Source organism: Neoarius graeffei, chromosome 25 (assembly GCF_027579695.1).
Source record: "Neoarius graeffei isolate fNeoGra1 chromosome 25, fNeoGra1.pri, whole genome shotgun sequence".
Taxonomy (NCBI): Eukaryota; Metazoa; Chordata; class Actinopteri; order Siluriformes; family Ariidae; genus Neoarius; species Neoarius graeffei.
Window position 1 is genome coordinate 2,065,995 of NC_083593.1, and position 12,239 is coordinate 2,078,233.

At 48.0% G+C, this 12,239-nt stretch overlaps 1 protein-coding gene across 1 annotated transcript in view; it reads left to right on the forward strand.

Annotated features, from left to right (window-relative positions):
- kirrel3a (kirre like nephrin family adhesion molecule 3a) overlaps window positions 1–12,239 on the forward strand; it is a 211,683-nt gene that overhangs the window by 140,874 nt on the left and 58,570 nt on the right. Inside the window, exon 3 of the mRNA XM_060909621.1 lies at window positions 8,050–8,199. Within this exon, the coding sequence (XP_060765604.1) occupies window positions 8,050–8,199 (150 nt within the window). The remainder of the gene's footprint in view (window positions 1–8,049; window positions 8,200–12,239) is intronic.

Consider the following 12,239-nt stretch of genomic DNA (forward strand, 5'->3'; position numbering starts at 1 on the left):
TCCATCAGCAATACCACCACCTCCAACATCCCCACCACCACCATTACCAACACCTCCATCACCAACACCACCACCATCAATATCACTAGTCAAGTCAAGTTTATTTGTATAGCGCTTTTAACAATAAACATTGTCGCAAAGCAGCTTTAGAGAATTTGAACGGCTCAAAACATGAGCTCATTTTATCCCTAATCTATCCCCAATGATGAAGCCTGTGGCGACGGTGGCAAGGAAAAACTCCCTCAGATGACATGAGGAAGAAACCACGAGAGGAACCAGACTCAAAAGGGAACCCATCCTCATTTGGGCAACAACAGACAACATGACTATAACATTAACAGTCCTAACATAAAGTCAGTGTGGCAGCGGGGGCGTGGTCTAGCATCGGTCTGTGACAGGAGGGCGGAGTCAGGGAAGTTAAGTGGCAGAATCACTACACCTGTTGTTAATTGATGTTTGTGTGTCTTCCCAGTGACCACGCCCTTCTTAAGGAGAGAGAGTGAGAGCAGAGGGACTCTCTCCACAACCAGACGGCTGATGTGTGTGCGTGCAACTGAAAAGTGCAAATAAAAGAGAGTTTTGTTAAAACAGTTCTGTCCTGCCGTCCTTCTGTGCTCCACCCATCTACATGGACTGCTACAGTGGTGTCGAAACCCGGGACTCGAGCACAGAAGACAACAGCCCCATGGAGTCCTCCACCTTCGCCAACCTGATCCACGCCCTCGCCACGGCCCAACAGAGCCAGCACCAGGCGCTGCTCGCCCTCCGAAAGGAGCAAGAACAACGGTTCGAGGCCCTGGTGCTGGCGCAACAGGAAGATCGTCGGGCGTTCCGGCACCTCCTCGCGTCGGCGGGGTCCACCAACTCCACCGCCGCAGGCCCTTCCCCCCTCACCCTCACAAAGATGGGCCCACAGGACGAACCCGAGGCATTCTTCACGCTCTTTGAGCAGGTAGCAGAGACCTCGGGGTGGCCAGTGGAACAGCGCGCGGCGCGCCTCCTCCCCCTGCTAATGGGAGAGGCGCAGCTGGCCGTGCTACAGCTCCCCGCCAACCGCCGGCTGGCCTACGCGGACATTCGCCGGGCCGTCCTCCAGTGGGTGGGACGCACCCCGGAGCAACAACATCAGCGTTTCTGCACTCTGCGCTTGGAGGAAGTCGGCCGGCCGTTCGCGTTTGGCAAGCAACTCCAGGATGCCTGCTTGCAGTGGTTGAGGGCCGACAACTGTGACGCCGAGGGACTCATCGACCAGGTGGTACTGGAACAGTTCGTCGTGTGTCTACCAGCGGGAACCGCAGAGTGGGTCCAGTGCCACCGCCCGGCGTCGCTGGATCAGGCAATCGAGCTGGCAGAGGATCATCTGGCGGCTGTCCCGACAGCAGGACAGCAGATGACCTCTTGTCTTCTCTCCTCTCTCTCTCTCTCCCCTCCTCCTGTGTCTTCTCCTCGCCCCATTCCCCCACCGCGGAGACGGGGGCCGGCGCCACCTCAGCCGGCCCGCCGCACCTGCGGTGCCCTTCCGTGTCTCCCTTCTGTGTCTGTCTCTCCCCCCCCTCAGATGAGTGAGCCCCAGAGCACTAGTGCAGAGAGGAAGCCCGAGCCGTTTTGCTGGCGCTGCGGGGAACCGGGCCACCTCCAACAGCAGTGCTCGATAATGGAGGTGGGCGCGGTGGTTCGGATCCGCAACGTGCCAGGAGCCGCCCTCGATCGGGCCGGAGCATATCGCATACCGGTGAGTATCCAAGGGGATACATATCAGGCGTTGGTGGATTCTGGCTGTAATCAGACCTCAATCCACCAAAACCTGGTGCAAGACGAGGCATTGGGGGGAGCACAATTGGTGAAGGTGTTGTGTGTGCACGGGGATGTTCACAACTACCCTTTAGTGTCAGTCCACATTATTTTCAGAGGGGAAAAATTTATAGTGAAGGCGGCGGTTAATCCTCGCCTTACCCACTGTTTAATTTTGGGGACTGATTGGCCGGGATTTCGTGGTTTAATGACACACCTAGTCAAGAGTGGGTCCTGCCATTTGACAGGGGGAGGTCCCGGTGTCGCTTTGGCGGGAGCAGCTGTCACAGAGCCGTCTACGTCATCTCCGCGCCAGAGTGAGGAGCCGCCGGCTCCTCCTCTCTCTGTTGGGGAATCCCTTGCGGATTTCCCATTAGAGCAATCGCGAGACGAGACTCTGCGGCATGCTTTTGACCAAGTGAGAGTAATCGATGGTCAAACGCTCCAGCCGAACGCCACCCCGTCCTTCCCCTACTTCACGATTATGAAGGATAGATTATACCGAGTGACGCAGGACACTCAAACTAAAGAGCGAGTCACGCAGATTTTAATTCTGAAGAGCTGCCGGGAATTGGTATTCCAGGCGGCTCACTTTAATCCCATGGCTGGACACTTAGGGCAGGATAAAACACTAGCCCGAATAATGGCCCGATTCTATTGGCCGGGGATTCGCGGCGATGTCCGTAGGTGGTGTACGGCATGCCGCGAATGCCAGTTAGTAAATCCAGCGGCCATTCCAAAAGCGCCTTTGCACCCTCTACCGTTAATCGAGACCCCATTCGAAAGAATTGGAATGGATCTCGTCGGGCCATTAGATCGGTCAACACGAGGGTACCGCTTTATATTAGTTCTGGTGGACTATGCAACGCGATACCCAGCAGCAGTGCCTCTTCACAATATCTCAGCACGCAGTATTGTGGAGGCGCTCTTCCGCATCATCTCCCGAGTTGGAATCCCGAAAGAGATTCTGACTGATCAAGGCACCTCGTTTATGTCACGAACACTGAACGAACTGTATGGGTTATTAGGTATTAAGCCGATCCACAGCAGCGTTTATCACCCACAAATGGACGGCTTAGTGGAACGGTTTAATCGCACCCTTAAAAACATAATTAAGAAATTTGTAAGTGAGGACGCGCGTAACTGGGATAAATGGCTCGAACCCTTGCTCTTTGCAGTGCGAGAGGTCCCCCAAGCCTCCACGGGGTTCTCCCCATTTGAATTATTATATGGGCGTAAGCCGCGCGGCACTTTAGATGTGCTGCGAGAAAACTGGGAGGAGGGACCTTCACCAAGCAAAAATGAAATTCAATACGTTATTGACCTGCGTGCAAAACTCCACACACTCACACAACTAACCCAGGAGAATTTGCAGCAGGCCCAAGAACAGCAAACCCGCCTGTACGACAAGGGTACGCGCCTTAGAGAGTTTGCACCGGGAGAGAAAGTACTCGTACTGTTGCCCACATCGAGCTCTAAATTAGTCGCCAAGTGGCAAGGACCCTTTGAGGTCACACGGCGAGTCGGGGACGTCGACTATGAGGTGAAGCGAACGGACAGGGGTGGGGCGCTACAGATTTACCACCTCAACCTACTCAAACTCTGGAACGAGGAGGTCCCCGTGGCGTTGGTGTCGGTGGTTCCGGAGAAGGCGGAGCTGGGGCCGGAGGTTCAAAAAGGAACATTAGCATCACGTCCCTCTCCGGTCCCCTGTGGAGACCACCTCTCCCCGACCCAACTCGCGGAGGTTGCCCAGTTGCAGACCGAGTTTTCGGACGTGTTCTCACCCCTGCCCGGCCGCACTAACCTCATAGAGCACCACATTGAGACGCCCCCGGGGGTGGTAGTGCGTAGCCGCCCTTACAGGTTACCCGAACACAAGAAAAAGGTGGTTCGGGAAGAACTCGAGGCCATGCTCGAAATGGGCATCGTCAAGGAGTCCCACAGTGACTGGAGCAGCCCGGTGGTCTTGGTACCCAAGGCCGACGGGTCGGTCCGGTTCTGTGTGGACTATAGAAAAGTCAACGCGGTGTCTAAATTCGATGCGTACCCAATGCCTCGTATTGATGAGTTGCTCAATCGGCTAGGCACGGCTCGTTTTTACTCGACACTGGATTTAACAAAGGGTTATTGGCAGATCCCCTTGACTCCATTATCCCGTGAAAAAACGGCCTTTTCCACACCGTTCGGCTTACACCAATTCGTCACACTTCCTTTTGGGCTGTTTGGGGCACCTGCTACGTTTCAGCGGCTGATGGACAGGGTTCTCCGCCCCCACGCCACCTATGCGGCCGCATACTTAGATGATATCATTATTTATAGTAATGACTGGCCGTGGCACCTACAACACCTGAGGGCCGTCCTTAGGTCGCTGAGGCGGGCGGGTCTCACGGCCAACCCGAAGAAGTGTGCGATTGGGAGGGTGGAAGTACGGTATCTGGGCTTCCACTTGGGCAACGGGCAGGTGCGTCCCCAAATTAACAAGACTGCAGCGATTGTGGCCTGCCCGAGGCCCAAGACCAAAAAGGGGGTGAGACAGTTCCTGGGGCTGGCTGGCTATTATCGTAGGTTTATACCTAATTATTCGGACGTCACCAGCCCACTGACTGATCTGACTAAAAAGGGGGCGCCAGATCCGGTCCAGTGGATGGAGCAATGCCAGCGGGCTTTTTCTAAGGTTAAGGCTGCACTGAGTGGGGGGCCACTTTTACACTCCCCTGACTTTTCTCTCCCCTTTATGTTGCAGATGGATGTGTCGGACGGAGGGCTGGGGGCCGTTTTGTCCCAGCAGGTGGAGGGGGAGAATCGCCCCGTCTTGTACATTAGCCGCAAGCTGTCAGTGCGTGAGGGGCGCTACAGTACCATCAAGAAGGAGTGCCTGGCGATCAAGTGGGCGGTCCTCGCCCTCCAGTACTACCTGCTGGGATGCCCTTTCACCCTCTGTTCGGACCACGCGCCCCTCCAGTGGCTCCACCGCATGAAGGATGCCAATGCGCGGATCACCCGTTGGTATCTCGCACTCCAACCCTTTAACTTCAAGGTGATCCACAGGCCGGGGGCGCAGATGGTCGTGGTGGACTTCCTCTCCCATCAAGGGGGGGGGGGAGTCTGCTGCGGGCCGGACGGCTGCCCGGCCTGAGTCGGGCGGTGGGGGTATGTGGCAGCAGGGGCGTGGTCTAGCATCGGTCTGTGACAGGAGGGCGGAGTCGGGGAAGTTAAGTGGCAGAATCACTACACCTGTTGTTAATTGATGTTTGTGTGTCTTCCCAGTAACCGCGCCCTTCTTAAGGAGAGAGAGTGAGAGCAGAGGGACTCTCTCCACAACCAGATGGCTGATGTGTGTGCGTGCAACTGAAAAGTGCAAATAAAAGAGAGTTTTGTTAAAACAGTTCTGTCCTGCCGTCCTTCTGTGCTCCACCCACCTACATGAACTGCTACAGTCAGCTTTGTTGATGCTATAAGCCCCCCACCGATGGAAACCCAAGCGCAAAACTGTTCACGACAACCGCAGTCCCAAAGTCAGCAAGTCAACTGCAGCCCTAAAGTCAGCAAGTCAAATGCAGTCCACTACCACCTCCCTCAGTAACACCTCCACCACCAATACCTCCACCAACACCTCCATCAAAACACCACCTCTATCACCACCATCAACATCACCAACACCACCTCCACCACTCTCTCAGATTTAAGCACAATTTTTCAAAAATATATTTTTAAAGGTCCCATGCTGTGGATTTTTTCTTTTTAAAATAGGATACGTCAGTGTGGCTTGGGGACGTACTGGGACTTGTTACCTTCCCAGTCTGTAATGGCCACAGGAAAAAAAAAAAGGTGGAGAAAGCAAGCCAGTTTGGAAAGTGTCTCATTCCTACATAAAAACATACCTGCTCCCACCACTCATTAACATATGACCATGACCGTATACGAGTCAAGAAGATGGTCTGGAACCACCGAGTTATTCAGCAGACAGTTCTTTGGAAAGAAGAAGGGAGATGCGTGGGAGAAAGTGCAAGTGTGCTGTTCCAGGATGCTCACAGGAAAACATGGACTTCTGGAGGATGTTAAGATACAAAAAGAGTGGCTCAACTTTATATTTGGGGGCATCCCTGAAAATTTCAGCCATACATTTCTGTTGTGCTCGGTGCATTTCACTGAAGACAGTCTGATAGTCTTGCCAAACAATCAGATGCACTTTGTGACCAAGTTCATTGTTATTTTTGTCCTCCTATGTGATAAGAACTTACAACAGAGAATTCCTGCTCCAGATCTGAAAATAATACCACAAACCAACTTGTAGCCTTCCACGTTTGAATTGTATTGCGTACTCAGCGACACCAAGAGCCAGATTAGCATCCCTGACCCATGCTGAGTGGTGCGATTGAAGAAGAAAGAGATGGAGGCAGTAATGAGGCAAGAGGGGAGCTGTGTATTCTAAGCTAAACGCTTAGGAAACCAGGCCACCTCTGCATGGCTTGCTGTAAACAAAACTGGATGAGCTACAGTCCAGCATTTTCACTCAAAGGGAATATGAAGGCTGCTGTGCCTTACTTTTTACAGAAACGTGGCTAACCGAGGATAGACCACACTCAGTTATTCATCGACAAACTCATTTCATACACCGCAGTGATCGGACATCTGAGCCCAGTAAGAGCAGAGTGGTGGCGTTTGCAAAGCAGATATTGAAAGATGGAGCTGTGCCAACTCTGTTTGCATCGACTGCCAGGCCTTAAAAGTAAAACCTCCAAAAAATCAAACATGTAACATTTTACTGGATATTTTAATAGACTGTAATATGTAGTTAGCTGTTGCTAGTCCGGGTTAGGTTGGCAAGGTAGCTTACCAAATGTTAGCGATGTGAAGGGGCGCACAAACTATGTAAATATTATATGTATATAGCTTCAGGAATATTCCTTTAATATGTACCCAAGCATCTGGAGGTCGTCATAAAAACAGCAATGTGAAGATCGTCGCAAAACAATTCGGTGGCCGTGACGTGGTGATGATGTCATTGGCTCTTTTTGGTGAAAGTTAAGTAGCATACGCCCATGTTTTTTTTTTTCTTTTGCTATACCTCTGTGCTAAACTTTCATTAAAGTTTAATTCATATCATTCCCTCAGATGCTTTTGTAAACTTTGTGAGTTTTTATTGAAAAAAACACCTTGGTTCTTTTTTCCTCAATAAAACCCTAAAAATGAGACAGGATGAGTTTGAGGCTGTTTCCTTTTAAATTGCAATATGTAAATATCTTAGCTGATTAGTTATTATCTAAAATGATATTGATATTATCTATTGGCTAACGGAATCAGTATGCGAACCAATCAGAGCAAAGCTTGTCTACATTTAAATTTAAAGGCACACCCCCTGAAATCAGCATCTCTATTCTGTAAGGTTTTTATACCATGTTCAAACAGCATGAGAAAAAGAACTAAGGTGCGTTTTTATTTTTTGGGTTTTTTTTTTTGGTTTTTTTGCAGTTTCATTTAAGGTCTGTTTTACCGTGGGAGGGTTTTTTTGTTTTGTTTTGTTTTGTTTTTGGTTTTTTTTTGGATGAATGCCACAAAAGAGGAGAAAGTACTTTGACATGCTCCAGGCTGTTGAATGGTGTCAGATTATTCACAGTTATGAGATATGATGATGATGATCAGTAACTCGATTCACTTCCAGCCGTAACTTAACATCTACTTGGTTTGGCTTGGAAATTGTTAGTTCAGTATACAGTAGGTTTCCAGGAACAGTGTTGATGATCAGTGGTATAAAGCGTGAGAAGTTCTTTCAAAGAACAAAGTCATGAGTGCAGGTGGTGGAGATGATGTTCTGCTGCAGGGTTGATGGGATTTATTTTAACAGTAGAATGAGGAGCTCGACAATCTGGGATATCCTTGGAGTAAAGTGACTGTTTGTGCCTCAGAATTTAGAGGAGCCAGTTGAGATGATTTGGGCACCTTACATTGATGCTCCCAGTGACAGACCTGCATCAGGCAGGTCCCACTGGATGGAGACCCCAGGGCAGGCTCAGAACTCACTGGACAGTTGATGTCTCACAGTTGTTTCAAGGTCTGGGGATCCAGGAGGATCTTTAATCTGTAGAGACATAGAGAAGTCAGGGATGACCATCTCAGTCTGTTCCCATTGCAACCCCACACCAGGAAAAGCAGAAGAGAAATTAATGACTGGGTTGTACGTTTGTGTTTTTTAAGGAAGTTGTATGATAGTTAATGAACAGATTATGTTTCATGAGAAACCTCTTTGTTTTCCAGGCTATCCACGCTACGACGTAGTGGGCGATCACAGCAAAGGGGAGTACCACCTTCTGATCCAGAGGACAGAGCTCGCTGATGATGGAAGCTTTGAATGTCAAGGGATCCAGGCTGGCATCAGGTCTCGACCTGCTCGCCTCACTGTTCTAGGTTAGTGTGATCACTGATATGGTGAAGCTTTTTGTGAAGATGTTCAACATTGATGGAACGAGTCTCCAGTGTCAGGGCTTTGGAACACTCAGAGGTCCTATTCACTTTTCTAGCATGCTATTGTTTTTTGTTGTTGTTGTTGTTGTGAGTTTTTGTTTGTTTGTTTGTTTGTTTGTTTGTTTGTTTTGTATTATTAACTTGTAGGGAGGGGAAATGGTTTTGACTTGCTCTTGGAGAAAAGGTCACAATTTGCAATAAAATTGGCTGGTAATTATGTGTTCCAGTACCTAAAATTGAGAAAAGTTAATGACCTTAAAAGACCAAATGTTTTTGGTCCTAATTGCATAGCAGGTGCTGAATAATCATCGGAATCAGATCAGCTTGGAACCCTCTCAAATCAAGGCTAATCAGCTGTAGTATAAGACCTCAAATATGTTTTCTATCTCCTGTGATTATCAATCAATGAGATTCCGATGCAAATGTCCACCTCCAGGCAGGCACAACAAGGCCTAATTATCATTATTGATCTCTCCTGCTAGTTAAAGCCATGATGGATTCCAGAGGTATCAGTTCATTATTCTGGCTCATGAGCACCAAAGCTCCAGCCAAGCAATCTGAAGAAGCTTACTTCGAGGGAAGTGAAGTTGTCGGCAATTCCAGGTCCATTAAAATGATTAATTATAGATGAGGGGCAACCATTTGTTTTTATTCTTAACTTTCTTATGTTTTATTTATTTTTCACTGGTCCGTTGGCAGGAGAGACAAATCACTGGGTTCTCCCTGGGCACAGCCATTAGCCTGACATTTAATCCCATACAGACCTTTGAGAAGTTGCATACAAAGCTGTGAGCCAAGTCCTTACCAAGCTAATGAAGTTAATGTATGGGTGGTGTCACGATCTAGTGCAGTCTGTCATTTCATTCCCACCGAGGACAGCAAAGCATGACCGCCACTAGAGCCAGACAGTCTCCAATCACTTTGTTTTTCTTCCTCCTGACAACAAAACTCAGAATTTTTAGTCCGTGGTTGGATCCTTGCAGAGGAAGGCCCGTTCTGGTCACCTGTACCTTTTCTCCACCAGGGATCATGCAAACTCCAATCTAAGGGCTACTGCTTCCTGTTTTACTTTTGCTTATTTGTTGATATTGAGCAAACTAATTGAATGAGACCTGTTGGCTTGTTGTGGAACCGTCCTCACTTGATTGCGATGTGACTCTTGAACCTCCAAGCAAGCGCTGAGTGAAGTAATCATCTCAGCTTGCCTGAGGAATAAGTTAAGAGCCAACAAGTTAATGATTCCAACCAGGAACACCTGAGGTTAATTAGATCCCAAGTCCTACCTCATCTCATCTCATCATCTCTAGCCACTTTATCCTGTTCTACAGGGTCGCAGGCAAGCTGGAGCCTATCCCAGCTGACTACGGGTGAAAGGCGGGGTTCACCCTGGACAAGTCGCCAGGTCATCACAGGGCTGACACATAGACACAGACAACCATTCACATTCACACTCACACCTACGGTCAATTTAGAGTCACCAGTTAACCTAACCTGCATGTCTTTGGACTGTGGGGGAAACCGGAGCACCCGGAGGAAACCCACGCGGACACGGGGAGAATACGCAAACTCCACACAGAAAGGCCCTCGCCGGCCACAGGGCTCAAACCCGGACCTTCTTGCTGTGAGGCGACAGCGCTAACCACTACACCACCGTGCCGCCCCCAAGTCCTACCTTTTAGCTTCAATCCAAATCATGAGAAGAAAACCTTGGTCCTTCAGAGGTCTCTTCTTTATAAGTTTATGAGGGGCATCTGAGTGGTGGCAGTGTTTTGCACTGTATAACGCTCCAAATCTGCAATACTCTTGGAGGCAAAAATTAGTTTTAGGGTTTTGTTTTATGTGATAATGGTGCTCAGTTTTAATGATTGGAAACGTAAATTCTTTTTGGCCTTTTAAAGCAAGCAAGTTATTTGCTTCTCTTCCTTGTCTTCCTGGGATGATCACTGAGTTGTGCTGGAACACCAGCTTTGGGAAAGACTGTCAGCGAGCAAAGTTTTTTTTTTTTCTTTCAATTTTTAGGTGAACAGCAAGTCAATATTTGCAGCCATCGCCAAACAATCCTCTCGCTTCTCACCTCCTGTCTGCCTTCTGTTAATGTCAGAGTGAACACTGCCTCCTCTGTGGTAGATTGGTCTCGATAAAAAGCAAACAACAGACTGAAAAGAAAATTGGAGTAGTTCAAATCTGAGGCCTGGATATTGTACTCTTTCCCCCATTTTTCTTTTATTAAAGAGCCTTTTGTGATGTAAATGTGAGCTTGAGGTGATCTAACTACCCATTTGCAAACACCATTAAACTTTAATTTCCATAAATCGCCACAGAGTTTGGAACAGCTGGTCCTCATTTCTCAAATGCCACACTTTGTTGGCCAGGCGGCGACGGAGCAGGCACATCTGCAGCTCCGCTCATTTCCACCGACAGCTCCGAGCTTGTAGATTGCCCCAGCATGGTTGCAGTTATCCTCCAGGATGCACTTTGTTTCCGTTATCTTGAAAACCCAAACTTTATAAGCACTAACATCCTGGAATCCCAGCCTCAAAATCATCACAAAATCATCACATTTGGCTTTATGTGTCTGCTTAGAAATCATAAAATCTCGGTATATAATGGTGTTATGGTGTTGGGGCTTGAGAGGGAGCTGTAGGAATGGGAGTAGAGGAAGATGAGCTGTCATACACTGTCACACACACTCCTCTGCTATTCCTGTTGTGACACTGTCATTGTGAGTTTGAGAAGAGGCAAGAACTCGGTGAGAACTGAAGAATGGAGACTCAGAGCTGAAAACATGGTGCCATGGTGGTGTAAGTCACACAGCACAAACAACAAACTGTGAAGACTCTCTCTCTCTCTCTCTCTCTCTCTCTCTCTCTCTCTCTCTCACACACACACCTCTGAGCTCTGGTATTGAGCCTCTCTATTCAGGTGTATGACAGGAGGATTATTGGGCCACACTGCTTTTCATCATAAGCAAATAATCTGCAATCGGATGACAAACATCGTATTGTGTCGTGTTTTACAAGCCAGTGCAGCAAGGCCATGTGTGCATTGAGCTTGTTAATAACAGTTCCACGTGCTCGGACGTGAAGGACAGCGTTCACCAACCGTAAAATATCCATAAAAACTTAATATGCATCCAGGATTTATCCCTGAACTGTTCCGTTTTTTTTTTCTTGCAGTAGGCTACAATGTTAAAAAATTTCAGACTGCAGTTTGTATGGAATTATTCTGAAATATTCAATGGAATGAGTTCATACGTCAGCGTTCGTCTTAAACAGCGAGGACGCTGCACGAAAACTGATGTCTGAAAATATTAAGTGTTGAGGTGTGACAGATGGAAGGAGTCTCCAGCGTCAGTGCTTTGTGCCAGAGGGGTGTATACTCTGCAGGATCTAACCCCGTATTTTTATTATGATTTCAAAAAAAAGGAAAAAAGAGGGGTTGTTGAGGAAAATATATTTATCGCTGCTATAATGTAAGTGAGATCAGGATGTTTCACAACATTACATATAGCTATAAACGAATAAAAAAATATGTCATTCTTTAACAAATAACAATTAGTTATCATTGGGAAATTGCTGTGGCATAGAAGGAATAAAGTCAGTTTGGACATGTTGTTGTTGTTATTGGAAGATAATGTTTATTGTCATGACAGTTAGCATGCTGTTGATTAGTTTCCTCGAACAGCACACCCTCGGATGTTTTACTGAAGCGATACCAACCGTGCGCCATCTGTTTTACCTTCTCAGTGGTTTATTTTTTCACATCATGAGCTGGTATTTATTCAGCAGTCATAACATGGAGTCGCCGTGTTCCAGGAGGTGATTATTTTATTTTGTCAACACGCTTAATGAATTTGTTTTGCCACATTAAACCTATTGCATTCATCATCAACAACAACAACAATACCTAAATTTCCCCCCCCAAAAAAAGAATAAAACCCACACACAGCTCTGCAGATCTCCTTCGACGTATAACTGAGATTT